Here is a 20,502-nt window from a genome sequence, read left to right on the forward strand (position 1 = left end):
ATACAGTACATAGCCCATCTGAACTTTTTACTCCTGCCTCACGGTAACTGAGTATCTATTGATTAACATTTTTTTCATCTCTCCCTTCCCTGTACTCTCAGTCTCTAATAACCACCATTGTACTCCCAATCACTTTGAAATCAGTTTCTTATATTTCACAAATGAGTGAGATCATAAAATAAACTGTATTCAGCTTATTTTACTTGCATGATGTTCTCCAGGTCTATACACGTTGCAGAAAATGTAAAGATTTAATTCTTTCTTATGGCTGAATACTATATCTAGGTGTTTTTATACCTAGAAGATTAGCGAATACATGGCAATATAAATTGAAAATGATTTTTTAAAATAGATTGTTGCTTGACATGATTTTCTCCTTATTCATTGATCTATGGAAACAATATCAAGTTTCCCTTTAGAGCTGTTAGTACAAAGGACTGCATATTATTGGATTTGTTAACACAACACCACAATGTTTCCAATTAGATTTTTTTACTATATACTACCACCTTGTAGAAATATCTCACTCCATTGTTCTTATGGTTTTATGGAATTCTTATTATATCTTTTGTTTTGTTTTTTCCATATAATATTAGAATCCATTTCTCTAGTTATAAGTTAAAAAAAAGTAAACAAAAATCTACTTTCATTTTTACTTGGATTATATTAAAGGTATACATTAATTTAAAGATAATTGACTTTTTTCTTAATGTTGAATGTTACTCAAGATTTTGTTTGTTTAGGATGTAAGTCTTAAACATTTCTTGGTATTGACTTTAAATTCAATTTTTCATTATTTTATACCAAAATGCAACATTAAATTACCCTTTTGTTCATGGCAGGCACAAAATTATGCAGTTTGAAAATGGTAATAATTTACTTCCTCTTTTCATTTTTTTTGCATCTGTAAGTAAATTCTTCTTATTAATGAAATTACCTTTGGTATTTCGTGGCTAAGTTTGACTTTAAGGTTTGAGATAGGTAGTTTCCATTATTATATTCTTTAATTTTTTAATTAAAATTGTTCTGAAAGGGTGTAAATGTCTTTGTAGGGTCTGTGAAGATAACCCTATGATTTTTTCTAACACATATAATAAACTGCATAATAATAAATTTGCTAGTATAGAGCTATTCTTGTATGCCTGAAATGAACCCCACTGTTCATAATGTATAATTATTTTAATGTGTTGTTAAAATCTGATTGCTAATATTTTATGTAAGATTTTATATTAATATTCTCAAGATTAGCTTATATTCTTAAATATGTGCAATTCTAAAATGGTTTAATATTAACATTAATATGAGTATCAAAAATATGCTAATTTTTTCTATAACTCTGTTTTGATTTGTATTTTGTTGTCTGTGCACTGAAGTAATTTAAAAAGCATTGGAATTGGGTTGGGGTTGTAGCTCAGTGGTAGAGCACTTGCTAGCATGCGTGAGGCACTGGGTTTGATTCTTAGCACCACATATGAGCAAATAAATAAAGGTCCATCAAAAACTAATAAAAATATTTTTAAAAAAGCATTGGGATTAACTTAAAAGTATAGGTAGAATTTCTCTGTGAGACCACCTAATTTTAGGAATTTTAGGTGTTTGTGATTTTTCTCTGATGCTTCTATTATAATCTGTTGATTTTGATTTTCTGTCATTTTAGAATTAAGTTGAATATTTAGTATCATCTTTTAAAAGTACTCATTTTATTTAGTTTTTTAAATTAATATAATTTTTATGATGTTCATCTTTTCCCTATTTTATGATTTTTACCTCCATAAAATGTTTATATTTCATGCTTACAATTTCTTGTACTATCTTGATTAATTGACATCTCTCCCCCACCTCAACTGAGGTTTGATCTATGTATCAACATAATTTGTTGTTTGGAACAATCAGTTTTGACTTTTCTTAATTTACTCATTATTTGGTTTCAGTTTTTCTTGCTTAATAAACTTTTCAATTTTTTCACTGATTTATTTCTTTAAAAATTTCCTGAAATTGTTCTGAGATGTAGTGTTATCAATTGTTCTTTATCTACCATCTAGCAATATCAAAGTATTGGTGTTCCTATATATTGTGTATTTTCTGTTTGGCTAGTTAACTTCGTTTTTTGGAACCAGGAATTGAACTCTGGGGCACTCAATCACTGAGCCACATCCCCAGCCCTATTTTGTATTTTACTTAGAGACAAGGACTCACTGAATTGCTTAGCACCTTGCCATTACTGAGGCTGGCTTTGAACTCACAATCTCAGCCACCAGAGCCTCTGGGATTACAGGCATGCACTACCAGGCCTGGCCTTAATATTTTTATTAACAATATGAAAGTAACCAATTTCTTTAGAACTTCAGTTTTAGAATACCAATGAGTAAATAGTGCTTTGGAGCTACCATTTCTCTTTACAGATTGTGAAAATATTATATTAATGTTTTACCTTATTGTGATTTTAACTTTATTTTGAAGTTAAAATACTCCTTAACATATCAAGTCATTTTAATTTATTTTAAGTGAGAAAAAACTACATTAAATATAGTCTTTCAGATGATTTGCTGTATAAAAATTAAATTGATTTATCCTTACTTTTGACAACCTTATAAATGGTTCTTGCCTTCTTCTATCAGTTACCTTTTATCTGTTTAAATATTTCATAACTTAAAACGTAAGTGATTTTAATATGCTGGCAGATTCCTAAATTAATAGCCATTTGTGTAGACCAAAACATCTAATGGGTACCTTATATTTTAGGTTAGTGGGATGGTTTGGCCATGAACTCAGCACCAGATTTAAAATGGATAACAGTAAGTATATTCAATTTTATTTCATAAGTCACTTTATTTTAGCTTCATTTTAATTTTCATCTATGTGTATATCATATATAATATACATGCCCCATGGAAACTGCACTTTGAAAATGTCACTGAGATTTTTTAAAATAAGAAATGACATTTTCAGTGTGTAAGAGTGTTTATAGATTTTAGCATAATTTTGAGCCTATTCATTTGTAGAGAGATAAAAGGAAATGAAATTTAACTTATGGCCCATGTGGCTTGATCAGATCCTCTCAATATGGAGTGCCCAAAACATCAGGCAGTGGGAACAAGAGGGAATTGGGTACTCAAGGTCAGATCCAGAAAGTCTTGGGTCTTTACTGTGTAATAGTTTTGTGATGCAAATCACAGTATTCATCTTGTGTCCTTGCTGTTTTGTTCCACATACCTAATATGAATAATATCTATTTCAGGGTCTGGTTTAAGGGTAAGTCAAATTCAAAACTGTAAACCAAGTAACATATAGCAGTACTTTTAAATATGATCATTTTTTACTCATATTATTTTTTGTGGCTTTTGCCATGTACCAAAGAGTGATGTTAAACCCCAGTGAATAAAAATAAAACTGTGCTGTATATTTGTCTCAAAGAGGGTCCTATTTTGTTTCCTGAATGACCCTATTTTTAGTCATATAGAATACAGAAAGCATTGTAAGTGCTTTGAGAATTCATTGTAAACTAAATATTTCAGAGTGCTTCCAAACCTATGTATGTATTTGAATTTGCAACAATTAGGATACAAAGGATCAGGGAGGACAACTTTAATCAAATCAAGAAAGCTTTTTTTGTTTGTTTTTTTAATGTGGTTTGTGAATGATTAGCTCTGATATGACTGTTACTTAAATTCTTTAATTCTATGAGATGGGTTTTCTTATCAGTAAATGAAATTTGATTAAGTATGGAGAAACATTTTCTATCACAAAAGACATGATAGGAAAAATTTTAAGGTTTTTTGTGTTATATTTGTCTCTGTGCAAATATTCAGCTCTGCATTGTGGAGCTAAAGGTACTATAGATATGCACAGATAAATGATTTTGATTATGTTCATCAACTCTTTTCCATCCTTATGACAAAATAACTGAGCAGAGCAAGTTAAAGGAGGAAGGATTTATTTTGACTCAGTGTTTCAGAGCTTTTGGTCCATGGTTGGCTGGTTGCATGAATTTTGGGCCCGTGGTGAGGCAGGATATGATGGTCAAATAGCAGGTAGAGCAAAGCTGCTCACCCATGATGATCTAGAAGCAGAGTAAGAGAGTGTGTCAGAGGTTAGGGACAAAATAAACTTCAAAGAAATATCCCTGGTGACCCACCTCTTCCAACTCAGCCCCACTCCTCCCAAAAGCATCATCAACTGAATCCTGAGTCTTTGGGATACATAACAGAATCATGAACCTTTGGGATACATAACAGAATCAAGCCATAGTAATGCCGATGTTCTAATAAAACTTTATTTAAAAAAATAGGTGGTAGATTGGATTTGACCTAGAGGTCACAGTTAAACTTGCCCCAGATTAGAAGAATTTTTAAAGACCTTTTTTTTTTTTTTAATATTTTCTTGGTCAAGCTTAGTTTTAGTTTAATTTCTTCCTAGCCATCTTAGCCCTGATGGATTTAGCTTGCTACAATTTATTGTACTTATTCTAACTGGAATAATATCTGTTATCAATTAATATTTCCAATATGTCATACTTAGGCAAATTTTTTCCCCCTAGCTCTCCTCTTTTTCCTAAGTAAGCTACTTGACCTAATAATCCTGGAGTTCAAAGTAATCTTTGCAGTTTATTTTATTCATTTTTCTGCATTTGGGTGACATTATAATTACATAGCATTCTTTTCAATCACGCCTGTAATCCTAGCTACTTAGGAGGCTGAGGCAGGAGGACCTCAACTTCAATGCCAGTCAGAGCAAACTTAGCGAGAGCCTGCTCCAAAAATATAAAAATAAAAAGGACCAAGATATGGCTCAGAGGTAGAATGCCCCTGGTTTCAATCCCAAGAACTGAACAAAAGGAGAAGGAAGGGAGGGAGAGGGGGAGGAAAGGTAGTGCTCCATGATAGAAAATCAAAGCATGGGTTGAACAGGAATATTGGCTTGGAAGTTGGAAGACAGGCAGAGGACACAGTCAGTAAAAACTTCCCAGAAGAGGTTATTTTTGTTGTTTATTTGCGTTGTTTGTTTGTTTTTGAGGTGAGGTCTTGCCCTGTTGCCCAGGCTGCCCTTGAACTTGGTATACTTCTGCGCCAGCCTCCTCTGACTAACTGGAATTACAGGCATGCGCCACTGCACTCAGACTAATACACCACATTCATTTTGTGTATAAGGGCTGTATTGATTGGTAGTTTGCTGAGAAGGTAGGAACAGGAGAGATGGGAATTGCCAATGAAAAGAAAATATGCCAGTATTTTCACTCCATTAAGTTTCTCTTAAATATCTTAGGCATTCCCTCTGTGTAATAAAAATATTTAAGTCCTAATATTTTACTGTTCTTTCTTGTCTTGTTGGCCCTCTTGAAAGCATATTCTTTAATAAAGACATGATATTAACTTTTCAGAACTGCAGTTAATCCCTGGGGTCAGTGGATTCCGTATTTCCAATCCTCCCATTTTGTTGGTCTGTTCATTGCATGCTAGTTTGGAGGTAAGAGATCTGCATGTCAGCCTTTCCTGTCTTTACTTTTTCTCCTTACCTGGTTGCCACAGGTTGTAGTACTTTCTCTGCTAATAAGCAAGATTATAAATGTACACTGTACATAAAGGAAGGACAAAAGGCAGCATCTTCCTATTGGAACGGTGACTATATGGTGATTGTCACCTGTCATTTATATTTTCTGCCCCAGACTCAGTGCTTGACACATTGTTGGAATGTAGTAAACACTAAATGGAATTCATCTGGGGAGACATATATTTTGGTTCCACTTAAAATCTGTGTGAATTTGAATAAGTTATTTGACCTTCTCTCTATATATAAATAATTTAGTGTCCAGTGTTTAATTCTTCAGTAATTCACTCAAGCAACATGTATTTGTTGAGAAAATATTTATGGGCCAGGCACTATTGTGATTTCTGGGGATTCTGTTTCTTCTACTTCTGTGAGCCAGTGAACTGACAAAGTGCCCGGTGACAAAGCTATAAATGACTTACCTTCAAGTGAGGGGAGTTATTAATAATTAGAAAAGTGAATTCTATTATATATAAATTATTATAATGCATCAAGTTAAAAAATAAATAAATTTTTGTTTTATAAAATAATAAGAGTAAATCAAAGATTCTGTATGATTTCCTCATTAGACAGAGTTCTTGCTTTCCTGAGGCTTCTATGCCATTATATAATCTCTACTATTGTGACTTAATATGGTCCTTTAATATTTTGTTTAAGTTTAGTTTCACCATAAATTAATATTTACATAATGAGTTAATTGTTTTATATGTATATATATATATATATACACACACACACACACACACACACACACACATATATACACACACATGAAAACAGAAAAAAATATATACATAAACCAAATTTATTTTTTTATATTATTTAGGAACAGATTCAATTTATTTGAGTAAATATAGATTGTTAATAATTTTATGCTATATGATTAACAATCTTAATACACATATTAAGTAAATTATATATTGTATATACAAATATTTGGGTAAAATATATTTTATGTAAATGTACATACCTATTCTAATAGAGGTTTTATATATATAGCTATTCAAACAAGGCTTTTATTTTTTCTTCGGTGCCTCTTAAAATCATCAAGCTCATGATATTTTGGGAAATCAAATTGTGGAGAATACCAGAATCAAATGAGTGACTGAATAAAAACTTCCAAATCCCTTCTATGCCCTAAATTGTCAAATTTCATGAACACTCATGGCAGTTTCTCATTATGACCACTGGATGGCAATGTCAAGTTCCTTTGTTTTTATTCAAGTTCACCACTATGCAGTGATAATTGCCTTATATTCATTTCGTCACAACTTAGAAAGCACCTACTCAGGTTGACCACTTGATGGGGCATGAGCTGTTTTCACTTTGAGGCAGATTTTTTTTTTAATTGGATTACACAGGCAATGACAAGATTTTTCATACAGTGACACTTTTATATTTTTTAAGTAAATATCTTAGTAATTCATAATATTTGAGTTGCTTTATAATATCCACTTAGAAAAAAAATTGTTTCTCAAAGAAACAACATTTTAAAACAAAGTGAAATTTCAGTTTACTTTGCAAGTGTGTATCAGGAAGATGAGTTACAATCAGAAAGACACCAAGATATATCATAGAAGGACTAAAAAATAACATGATTTTATCTGATTTTCTTTATCTTTACAAATAATTTTTCAGACAACTAGAAATTTTCTTTTATACACTGTCTTTTTGGTATGGCCTCCACAGTAAGCTGGTCTTTCCTCCAATAGTCACCCTTTCTTCTATGGAAAAAGAGACGATTCTTGTTTTTTTCTACCACTAGTTTCCTACCAAACTGCATTAATGGAACCTAGACAAAATTTTATTCTAAGACTCTGAAGACTGATTTTTTTCCCTTTAATATATAAGCTTAAACCTAACCAAAGGACCCAAAAAGCCATTAAAAGGGGAATGTAGATATCCATGGAACTTGTCATCACTTACTTAATTTTCTAGAGCCTCCTATCAAGGTCATTCACTTCTAAGACTATGTTCTGATCATAATTATCTTTAGTTAGTCAAGCTTTATGTTTGTGAAAGAATTGTTCAAAATCCTCCCCATTATAAATTGTAAAATGTTTAAATTATAAAGTAAGAAATGTTCCACATTGTGTGCTTTCTACACATGTCTGAGCTTGCCCTGTGAGTCAGTATTATTGAATTAATCATAGTGGTGTTTACCTATCTTTTAAAAAGTTAATGCATTGTAGGAGATAAATGGTTGAAGTTGAAGTTGAAGTAAGTGAAATATATGCATGACTTCAACTTTCTCCTTTGTTTTCACCTTCCTTTCAGAAAATACTATACATACTCAAATTTCAACTGTACAGAAAGATTCTATACTCAAGAATCAATATTACTTAGACATGACCTGATTTTCAAAGCAATGCATTTGTAAGAGACTAATAATGAGTGTAATCACGTGTGAACATGATGATTAATTCCATTAAACATACCTTATTGTCAGTTTCAAACTGTCTTTTCCTTTATATCTGAGCTTTTAAATGACTTATACAGTATTTAAAAAATATTGTGGATGAAAGGAAGTAACTTGAAGCTAAAACCCAAATGAGTACTCTATTGAATAGTGGTCACTAAATGTGACCTTAAACACGAAACTAGTGCTCTTGAATTCATTTGCCTCATTTTTCTGAGGATGTTAAGAGTTGATTACTTCAGAAGTTCCCTCACTCTTCCAATTACTTATTTGAAATTTATATATATTATATTTTAAAGTTTCATATTTATATATAGCAACAGACAGTTTTAGATCTGTTTAATAAATAAACTCAAAATGAAGGAAATTGTTTTAAAATACAAAATTAAAACAATTAATTTGCACAGAAGATCAGAATCCCCCCCCCAAAAAAAGAAAGAAACACACTGTGTTTCTTCACACTGCACTAAAGACCTAATTTTAAGAATTTAAGAGAAAAGTATCACAACTAAAAACATCATACTATGTATACAATTTTTAGTCAATCTTATCTATCTTTTCCAGATTACTGTTTATTTTACTCAGTAAGAACAAAATAGCCCAAGTAGTTAAAACTCTGCCAAGAATTCTCATAAGCTGAACATTTTTAAGCTACATTAATTTTTTCTAAAAAAATTTTTTTGAATACTGAAAACATAAAATAACAAGAAACAAAAAGAAAAGAGATTATTTGTTTTATTTCCCTGTTAACTTCTATTAGCCTCTATAGTATTTTTATGTGAGGACTCAGAATAGACTTTTATATTCTGTGAGAAAAATTTAAAAGTGCTTCAAAACACAATTTGCCCTTGTTGTGGTTATAATGTGGAAAATATTAAATTAAAGGTTATATTCTTATTAAAGAGTAGAACTCTTTAACATTCTACATTCATACATTCTACAGTATGCTAAAATCAAAACTATTTGCCATTTAAAAAATGATTTCTAGTTACCAAGAGTAATCTAGAAGAGCAAAATCTCCTAACTCACTTTAAAATTTTATGAATGTAAGTAAATAGTACCCAAATTTTACAAACCTTTGAATACAAATTAATTATCATTGTAAGTATACAGACAACGCTCCATATCCACAGACTCTACATCTATAGAGTTCACACTTGGACTGAAAATAGTCATGAAAAAATTTTTGCATAAGTATAGACTCCTGTTTTCTTGTCATTAGTCCCCAAATAATGCAGTATCACAACTAGTTACACAGCAATTACATTATACTGAGTACTGAAGGTAATCTGGAAATCATTTAAATTATATGGGAGGAAGTACATAGGTGATATGCACGTAGTACACCATTTTTAATCAACAGACTTGAGTATTGTGAATTTTGTTATGCAGGGTGATCCTGGAAGCAATCCCCTGTAGATTCCAAGGGACAACTGCACTTCACTCATTACACCCATCTGTGTCTTATGGGGCCTGTATTAGAACCAAAAATATTTCTAGAATTATTTATTAATTAAAACATCTTAGCATATTGTTGATCTCCTAAGAGTCTTTTCATCTCTCTCATATTTTTTTTTATTCCAAATTTATCCAGAAAGACTTATTGTGGGTCCTGCCTTGTGAGGCTCTGCTCCTGTCCTCTGGAACTATGTTAATCCAAATCTTATTGAGTTCCCTTGAGTTTTCATTGCTTGAAGTCTACCTACATTTTGCTTTACATAAGGAAATGATGAAATACCACCTATCAAATTCCATGCAATCTGGGTCACCTAAGTCTTGAAGCAGTTTGCTTGCATCCAGATCTGCAATTATCAGCCTCCAATGGTAGCTGATTACCTTTGCAGGCCTACGAACATGGTCCTGAGGTGTGGTTGGAGAGACATGGTATCATTTTGTCTTTTCTGCCCCACCCCCACTTTTTTTAGACACCGTTACCTTTTAATACAATTCCCATCTTCTCCTTCAGCCAAATTCATAAGCTCCAACAGTGTAGTTCCTGAAAATATATACCTTCAACTGAGCCCTATTAGAATGTGAATCCACAAATGTCACATGTACATACCAAAAAAAAAAAAAAAGAAAACAACTGTATTCGTAGACTTGAGGAACTCTAAATATCACCACATGACCCTATCTGTATCCTTAATAGTTTTGCTCATAGTGCAGAAAAGGAACATTAAGTGTCATGCCAGCACATCATGCTGTTTGAAGTCTATTCAATTCTTGTGCATAGGATATACTTTTAAACTTTATTTAACCTTCAGAGATAAGCCAGAAAAGCATGTCTGTTCTTACTCTAATGTTCCAACATTTGGTATTGTGGGTCTTTGTCACTCATCTTAATGTATGACATCTCTGGCAGCAAATGGTAGTATTTTCACAACAGTGCTTGAGTTTATCAAAGAAAAAATATATATAAAATAAAAGAAATAAAGAAACAAACAAACTATCCCAATGCTTCAGTAATAATAAGTGTATTATGTGACGTTGTTTGCTTCTTGGTCCAAGAAAATGTAGCTTCCTTATTTAACTATTTGTTTTCTAACAAATCAGTTAAAAAATAACAGATAATATTAGTAACACTGCCTTCACATAAACATATATATTTATCTCATATTGCACTTTTTGCTAACCAAACCATATATAAGAATAAAAAAGGTCTTTTTTAAATAGGTGGGCATAATATGTTTATTTTACTATTTTTTTTTTTTTTTTTTTNTTTTTAAAAAAAAAAAAAAAAAAAGATTAGCTAAAACTGAGTGTTTATTGGATAGGCCAAAAGTCGGCATCTCCTTTTTTATGCATGATTTACACTTAATTTTGGCTTCTTTGAAGATCAATAAAATACTGCTAACCTGATTGTTTCTCATTTGGCAGATCTTTAAGCAAGCGACTATAAAAGCACTGAGGAAAAAATCCATTTTGCTAACTGGTTATCTGGAATACATGATCAAGCTTTACTTTAACAAAGATATAGGAGGAACCAAGAAACCAATTGTGAATATAATTACTCCATCCAATATAGAGGATCGGGGCTGCCAATTGACACTAACATTTTCTATTCCCAAGAAAAATGTTTTTGAAGAACTAGAAAAAAGAGGAGTTGTTGTAAGTATATTTTTCCCATTGCTACCAGATTATTTGTATGGGTTGCAATTGGTGGTAAATTTTGGATTTGTTGGTTTATTCATACTTGCATGTCATTTCACATCAATCCATTAGGATAAATTTTGTTCCAAATAAGCTTTCAGTGCACTGCTAATTGTAGGGCACAGAGATGTAGCTGTCATTTCCGATAAAAGAGAAGATATCACAAATTTTTGTTGTGAGAAATGGTGTTATATAATTTACTCATTCTTTAAATTATAGTGCAAAAAGAAATTATTTCATTGTGATGCATTAGTATATGTTTTTTTATTAATTCACTAGATTTAACTCAAGAAAACTCCAGTATACCTTTATTTAATCTATGAAACAAAAGTAGTTAGTGAAGGATAAGAAATAAATTGGTCTTCTTTAGTAGCCTAATAAACTCAGTTATTTTTACCATTGTCAAAAAGATTTGGAGACAATTCTCAAGAGTAGTAACATTGCAAGGAATATATAGTTTCTTAACCCCTGGGCCTATGTGGACTTTAGTCTCCTGAAGAGAAATAACAACAGCTGATGGGAATTGAATAGGACAGTGTGCATAGACTATATATTATCTCCTTGACTCACAATGTTGTTTCTTGAAGTAGGCTATAGTGATCTTCAGGGTCAGGCCAAATTTTCTAGTCTTACAGCGTTCCTGCATATAGCCAACTTCTTATCTGTAAGATCAGGGATTAGAGAATTAAATTTAAGGAAAATTTGCTAACACTCTCAGTAAGAATATCATTCATTTAAATTTGTCCAAGGATTCTACTCTGTCCAGGATTTCCCCACAGAAAAAAATGAATATATGATCATTTGGATGGTGAGAGAAGATAATTATTGATTGGACCTCAGGCCCAACCCATTATTATTTTCATTATGAAGAAGAAAGTTTCAAATTACAGAACCACAATGTTTTACTGAAAGTGAAAAATTGCTTGTGCATTAAGTTTCAAGGAAGCCAGCATGAATGCTTTATGGAAGTTTATCTTGAATGGACATTTTCAGTATGTGCTAAAATTTTTGTGACTTTATATTATTTTATTTTTCCTCCAGTGTGACAAGCGAGAACCAAATGGGATTCGAGTGGCTCCAGTTCCTCTCTACAATTCTTTTCATGATGTTTATAAATTTATCAATTTGCTTGCTTCTGTACTTGATTCTGTAGAAACAAAAAAGTAGCAATGTTCTTATTATTAACTTACACAAATTTACTGAAAGATGCCTTATTTTACTACTATTCAATTTTTAATTTTTAAAAATAAATTTTAATTATTAAAAATATTTCAAAATTGATTTCTTTTATTGATTTTTAAAAAAATAAATGACAGCAGAATGCATTACAATTCTTATTACACACATATACCACAATTTTTCATATCTCTGTTTGTATATAAAGTATTTTGACACCCAATTCGTGTCTTCATACATATACTTTGGATAAGGATGTCTATCACATTCCACCATCTTAGCTAATCCCCTGCCCCCTCCCTGACCCTCCAACCCCCATGGAAGGAATAGATCAAAATTGATTTCATGTAGATGGCAATAAATCACATGCTTTATATTAAAAAAAGATGTCATTTTTCAAAACATCTGTGTCCTTGTGAAATCCACATGGTTGTCCAGTTTCTTGGAATTTGGGGAATCAAAGACTATGTGTATTAACCATTAGGAACACAGTCTTAATTAGCTATCACATTTCATGGTTATTGAAATGTTTTCTGTTTAATTTATAATTTGGCAACTGCATAATTCTTATGGAATTCTTGTGTCAGTATTGGAAATGTATTAGTTTTAATTTATCAAAGAGTATATTTTAAGACCTGAGATTGAACTGTCTGATATATATATATATATATATATATATATATATATATATNTATATATATGATTTTGCAATGTTCCATCCAGTTCCAGGCAAAACAAGTACATTCTATTGGGCAATAGCTTTCAATTATTTTCAGTCACAATCTATAATAAGAAATATATTCAATATCAGAGACCCACATTTATAATGTGTACATCATACTTTATTGATTCTAAGACATTTTTGTCATGTTGAATATCTCTGAAATAGGACATATCTTTTTATTTTCAAAAAATAGCTTCTTGAAATCACCATTAGCCCTGCTTTTATGATCTCTCACAATGAATATATAGTATCTTGGATTTTATTTAGAAAATAGTATATGTTACAAAAGATTCATAAGTTATTTGGCTGTGCTCTAATATTTATTACTTTAGTTTATCTCATTCAAGAAATGCTGGTAGCTGGGCATGGTGGCACATACCTGTAATCCCAGTAACTCTAGAGGCTGAGACAGGAGGATCATAAGTTCAAAGCCAGCCTCAGCAACAGCAAGGCCTAAGCAACTCAGTGAGACCCTGTCTCTAAATAAAATATAAAAGGGTTGGAAATATAACTCAGTTGTTGAGTGCCCCTGAGTTCAATACCTGGTACCCCCACCCCCACACCCCAAAAAAGAAATGCTTGTTATAAATAATTCAATTGATTTCCCTACCCACACTTGATTTTAGTTGGTACTTTTCAAGGATGGTCTTTTATTTATATTATCATTATTTCTAGTTTCTTTCAATAGGAATGTCCCCTGACATTAGATACTACTGTCTCGGAAGTAGTGAATATTTGCTATTGAGGGGAATTAGGAAATGAGTGATTCATCTTTCAACCTCTTTATCCCAAATTTTTGGACTTTTCTTATCACTATGAAAACTAAAGTTACACTCACCTCTGTTAAACTTCCCTAGTTTTCCCTTATTGAAGCCACAACAGTATTTATGAATTGACCAAACATGTGTGTACATAACCAGCAGTAAAAGGCCCATATATTATGATTCCTGTTAATTAAATAAATTTGAATAAAATAAACTGACTTAGATTAACTACTTTGGAGGGTAGAGTTAAATAATAAGACATGGAACTCCAACATCAACAACTACCAATACTGGCAACTACTCATATTTATCAACATCTTGTCATGCACCTTGTTGTGATACACTATGTATGCTATATCACTTAAGTGAATGATTACATAATTGCCTGTGGTAAATCTCCTACTCCTTTACAGGGTGAAATTCATCCTCAGAGATGGAAGAGTTCCCTAACCCTTAAAACTTAAGCATGAGTGGCCCCATATAGGAGGAACTGTTTTTAAACCTCCCCAGGATGAACAAAACAGAGCAGATGCCGGTTCTCAAGGAACACATAGCTTAGTAGGAGAAACAGATATTAAACATGGAAACACCCAACTATGTGATTGCAAATTATAATTTCTAGGAAAGATGAACTGATGATGCTGAGTAAGAAAACTGATGGTATTAACTAGATGGCTGAGTGACAAAGTACACGAAGGTGCTTTTAAGATTATATGCTATTTCATATTAATCACATTAAAATTATATCAAGTTATACATACAAAGCAGTCAAAGAATAATAATCACCATTGTTCCATTAATAAATAGAGCATGAGAAATCTTTTCCTTTCAGCTCACATTCACCTCCATCTCAACAACCAGAGATAACCACTGGATTATATTTTATGTGCATAATTTTCATGTTTTTAAAATTTTCCAACTATATATATACCCATAAAAATATATTCACTAACTTTGCCTGATTATAAATGTAATCACATTTTATATATTCTGCTTTTGCTCAACATTGTGAGTTTACTGATTTTGGTGGAGTGATTTATCCATTAGTTGTCACCTTCATTGCTCAATAGCATTCTATTCTAATATTCCAAGTTTTACAAATATTTTAGAGAAGAATTATGAACTACCTAAATCACCTTTACATCTGAATACAACTAAAATATTTTTTATAAATGGTGGGATGTGATAATTCTATTTTTATTTCCCCAATCAAGATTATTCGTATGATCTGTAGTTCATTTTTTTCCTCATGTCAGTTTTCTGTGTGTGTGTATGTGTGTGTGTGTGTGTGTGTGTGTATTTCAGAGGTATCTGTACTTTCTGATTGGCTAATTTGCTTGGTATTTCATCAATTCCATACTGCCTTAATTACTATAACTTAGTATGGTCTGGCATCTGCTCAATTAAATGTCTCAGTTTCTTCTTATAAAGATTGCCTTGGTTATCCTGGGCCCCTTTATTTTTAGTTATAAATTTAGAATATATCTAATTAAATTTAGAATACATTTATTGTGCTCCATAAAAACTCCTGCTGGGATTGCAATTGAATTGCAATTAAATCTTAATTCAGTTTCACAAGAATTGACTTATTTCAATGTTGAACCTTTCTACCCAAGAACATAACATTTATCTCCATTTATTTATGACTTCTTTAATGTTTTTCAAAAACTTTTATTTTCTCCAACAAGGAACTTCACATTTATAGTTCAACATACTCCTATTTATAAGTGCATTATTATTCACATATCTTTTATAAAATGTAATGTTTAACTGATAGTTGGCACTACATACATGCATTTGATACATTTGTACTCCTATTTTTTTATCAGAGGTACAATTCTTTAATCATTTAGCTATGGATTCTTTTTATATGCAATATTCATTATCTGTGAATCAGCACAGTTTCATTCCCTTTTCAGTTCTGTTATTTCTTCTATTTTTTTGCTGGTGGTTTGAGGTGTGCATGTGTGCATGTGCTCAGTCTGATATTTCCTTCCACTGTGTAGAAGTACTTGTTCTTTGTTATGTTATTAAACTTTGGCTATTTTAACATGCATGGATGACAAAGTTTAAATTAGCCTTTTTGTTATCTTTCCCTTAATCTGTTGAGAATTGAGTGCTTTAACAGTATAGCATTTCTGGTGCAGCTTCCCACTCCCACACATCTATATACACACATTGAACACTTTGCTCACTAGTCCCCTTTCGTCCATGTATGGATGAAATTTATTTAGAATTTATTTTAATGAGAATTGTTCATTAGTAAATTCTATTAGTCATTGGAAAAATACTTCAATATTTTACTCCTTCTTAAAAATGGTTTCACTTGCAGAATCCTATGGTAACAGTTTTTTTTCCTGGCAGGAAATAGAAAATATTGATTCACTATACTTTAGCTGGGATTATTGCTGTTAAGTATTCAGCCACTCCTTAATCTATTGCTCTGCAGTTTTATTATGATTGTCTAGGAAGTTTTTTACTCTATTTTTCTTTTCTTTTTTTTTTAATTTGCTGTACTTCCAAAATCTTAGAATTAGTTTTCTTTTTAAATTATAGGAAATTCAAAGCTATCATTTCTTCTATGTCCCATTCTCTATTATTTCATATTGAAACTCCAATAAGAGTTTTTTCACTCCCATTCATGTCTTTAATCTCATATTTTCTATTTCTTTGAATTGATTTCTGTCCTGCATTCTTGATTAAAAATTTTAAAACATTTTTAAGTTTCTAGAAATTTAATTGTACTATTTTTCAAATTAGTTTGTCATTCTCAATCTTTTGAACCTGCTTCTGTTTTTAAACATTTGTAGCGGGACTTGGGTGCACATCTAGATGCCCTTCACCAGCTGCTGTGTGCGGTGGCTGCCAACCGCCTCCAGCTGCCTCCCTTCTCCCATTGGATCAGGATGCATAGCATCACTGATTGGGAAAAAAGTAAAAATGGAAAAACCTTACCCTTTTGCATCAATGAGTGGTGCGATCTTCACACTGCTGTATTCGCTTCAAATACCTCCTTTCACTTGTGGATTGAGCCAAGACTAGAATTATACCTGAGACTCTACCTTGCTCTGATCTTTCTCTTCACTATTCTTCACTCTCTCCTTTCCAGTTTTCCAGATATCCAAATGCACCTATCAAGCTCTGTGTCTTGGAAATCCAATATAAGGGAGCATTTTCCTCTTCTATTTCTAATAATAATAAAATGCTTTATACTTGTTACCTCATATATGATGAATATACAGTTCAGTTGCTATTAGTTTTCACATCTAATGCCACCTTTTCCTCCATACTTGGTGGTTGTTGACTTTGAGCTGTTTCATTTGTATTGACCCCTTTGAATGCTTTGAGGATTGACTTAAAATTTGTTTTTCCCAAGCTTACTTATGTTTGCTTCTGCCAGTTGCCGAGGATTACTGACAAGAAATTTTAAAGTGATTTTTTTTTTCAGACTATATGAACACCATGAAGCTTAATACATGAATCCATGTGAAAGTCAAAATGTAGTGACAAATTGTCAGGAGATACTACTCTGGCTGAACTGTTCCATATTCCTTTGGTTGCCAGTATTATGCAAGGGTTTTCTACCAACTTTTTCATCTTGGACAATCACAGGTTTTTTCATAGACAATTTGATGAACACCAAAGAAGCTCAATGTTTTTTGGATTTGATAGAAACTCTTCAGATGAATGTTGGCTTTGAATGGTGACTACTTCCCTGCCTCCTGATTTCATTTCACATTGGGGTTCTGATAATTTTAATTTCTTGCCATTTAATTTCAATTATTTATTTATTCATTTTTAAATTTTTTTTTTAAATTTTTAATATTTTTATTTTTTAGTTATCGGCGCACAACATCTTTGTTTGTATGTGGTGCTGAGGATCGAACCCGGGCCGCACGCATGCCAGGCGAGCGCGCTACCGCTTGAGCCACATCCCCAGCCCCCTTAAAAATTTTTTTGTACCAGGTACTTAACCACTGAGCCACATCCCCAGCCCTATTTATTTTTTATTTTGAGACAGAGTCTTGCTAAGTTGTTTAGAGTCTCCCTAAGTTGCTGAGGCTGGATTTGAACTTGTCATCCTCCTGCCTCAGCCTCCAGAGCTGCTGGAATTACAGGCATATGCCACCACACCTGGCCCATTTTATTTTAAAAAGCTTATCACTTTTTTTCTGGTATACAATCCTCTACAACTTGCCAAACTTTCAAGAAACATTGTAAGACTGAAAACATAAAATGTTTTCTACTAAAAATTTTCTTAAGTAGAATAAGTAAAAAATGAATTTTATTATCATAATAACTTAAGAAAACTTATAAAAATATAAATTATTTTATTGTGATGTCCTTGGAGGCTATTATAATATATAGATCCATTTGTGAAACATTGCTATACTTTTTTATAATGCTTTAATTTATTTAAAAAAACTGACTCAAGTACACACTATATAGTCAATATGTCATTAACTTAATTACAACTTAAATAAACTTTTTGTATTAAGCTCTTTCTACTAAGCTAGTTTCTGCTGTATATCTTCCAACTTACAATCTAGGTTTATGTTCAAATTACATATTTGTTCCATAAGCAAAAGTTGTTAAAGCATTTATTATTTTTTTAAGTAAAAGGATTTGAACAACATTCAGAAAGAAACCTGAAAACACCCTGAGAAGAATCACATCAATAAAACCCACCTGGGATTCTCTGTATTAGTATACCCTAAATATGGATTTCATACTATATGGGGCATATTATCTGCATGGTGTACATGATATACCCTCTGCACACTAATAACATACATTTTAATCTAGGTAAGATGTATTTTCAGAGAACAAGATATTAAAATGAATCATTATGAAATTGTGGTTTTAAATATTTCTGATGTTTTTCTTTCATTGCAATAATTGTTTTAATTCTTCAATTTTCTAATTTTTTTTTTACTTTTTAGAATGACTCTTGAATCTTTTTTAACACAACCCGAGCTATTTTTGATAACTTTGTTGCCCATGAAATGGCAAGGTGGAAGGCTTTCCTTGTGAATAGTTTTAGCACAGACTTGATATCACATTTTTCTCTAATATTATCCAGTTCCTTTCAAAAGAAAATGGTATGTAGAAACCAAAATCTTAACAGTAAGAGTGCTTAATGTAATTGGCCTAATCATTGTTTTCAAGATTTTTTTGGTTAGTAGAAAACACATATTTTTTAAAAAGAAGTTAGATTTTTATGCCATAGTAACATTTTAAATTTCATTTAGGATAACAAAATTTTAAAATTAACATTTGATTTTATATTTTTGTTATATTGAAAAAGTTAGTTCTGATTATTATATTAGTTTAATTACTGGCTTCATTATATATGTTGCCATTCTCACATATGCAATTTTAGAATTATTAGTCTCAAAGTCATAATGAGTAATATGTTCTTTATAATGAACCAACAGCATGACTGTTTCCCTGAGTTCTATGAGACATTGTAGCAGTTAATTGAACTTAGGTGCAGCTCATTGGTCAGAACATAGGTAAAACAACCTACGGCATTTTATTGGCATCAAAAGTGAGAGGCAGCCTTTTAGGACTGAGGCCTCAACCTGAGGAGTCTGATACTGTCTCCAGGTTGATAGCATTAGAAGTGAATTAAATTAGAGGACACCCAGAGGATACCAACTTCAGAATTGGATGCAGGTGGAAAGAAATTCCCAGACACAGTGTGATGACCAGAAGTGAATCATTTTGTCCTGATCGCTGAATGATAGAGTAGGAAAAACACTGTTCTTTTCCTATAAACTTACAGCCACTCATCAGATGCAAAATTTAGAATTTGCATTTTTCTTCATAAACTTTAATGGTCTCCTTTTTATTTAAAAAATATTTCAACATTAGGTAAAATATTCTGATGGTTTAAAATTAAAATCTGCGACATGAGATATAAGCTCTAGAATCTATTACTATTCCCTGCATTCTATTCTCTTCCATGTATAAGCATCTTCCCATGTTTTATCTTCCTACTATTTTTTGTTCCTTTGTGAGATTTTTATTTGTGGTAGAGAGATTTGATTTCAGGTAGTCACACACACTAGGTAAGTGTTCTTCCACTGAACTGCATTTTAGCCCCTTTTATTTTATTTTTGGTCTGGGTTGGTCCTGCTAAGTTGCAGGATTTTAACAAGAATGGCAATTTTATTCAAATCATTAACTGTAATAATAGAATTTTTGGAATAAGGCTGGCCTCAAACTTTTTATTCCTCCTGCCTTAGCCCCATGAGTATTAGAATTCAATATACAATATATATAATAGGCATAAACACACACACACACACACACACACTTATGTACTTAGTACACAAGCATTTAAGATTTTAAAGTTCTCTTGATGAATTTTGAAGTTGTTTATCTCTGATGATAATGATTATTCTAAAAACTATTTTGATCAATATTGATACAGTAGGTAAATCTACTTTGTTATTCATATATACTGATTTATGTATAATATTATGTAAGGATTAATCATATATGCAATCAATGCTTAATATATGCAATCAATGCTTAATATTTAATACTTTTATACACACACATACATATATAACTTTCTAGGATATAATATAGAATGTAGGAGCATATTATAAAAATTCCACTTATTCTACTGGGGGCTCAGACCTAGGATCCAATGAAGTAGAGAGGAACAAGTTAAATGATACTACAAAAAAGAAAATGCAGAGTATTCAACATGT

At 31.7% G+C, this 20,502-nt stretch overlaps 1 protein-coding gene across 3 annotated transcripts in view; it reads left to right on the top strand.

Moving 5' to 3' along the window:
- Positions 1–12,382, top strand: part of Kynu (kynureninase) — a 104,642-nt gene extending 92,260 nt beyond the window's left edge. For 2 of the 3 annotated variants that reach the window (XM_048812224.1, XM_015479146.2), the window contains 4 exons: positions 2,743–2,795; positions 5,378–5,463; positions 10,841–11,071; positions 12,155–12,382. In XM_048812224.1, coding sequence (XP_048668181.1) covers positions 2,743–2,795; positions 5,378–5,463; positions 10,841–11,071; positions 12,155–12,280 — 496 coding nt within the window. In that variant the 3' untranslated portion in view covers positions 12,281–12,382. Of the gene's footprint in view, positions 1–2,742; positions 2,796–5,377; positions 5,464–10,840; positions 11,072–12,154 lie in introns of those variants that run through there. The other variant, XM_015479147.2, reaches the window with a different exon arrangement.
- The last annotated feature ends 8,120 nt before the right edge of the window (positions 12,383–20,502 follow it).

Source organism: Marmota marmota, unplaced genomic scaffold, assembly GCF_001458135.2.
Source record: "Marmota marmota marmota unplaced genomic scaffold, marMar, whole genome shotgun sequence".
In the NCBI taxonomy this organism is placed as follows: domain Eukaryota; kingdom Metazoa; phylum Chordata; class Mammalia; order Rodentia; family Sciuridae; genus Marmota; species Marmota marmota.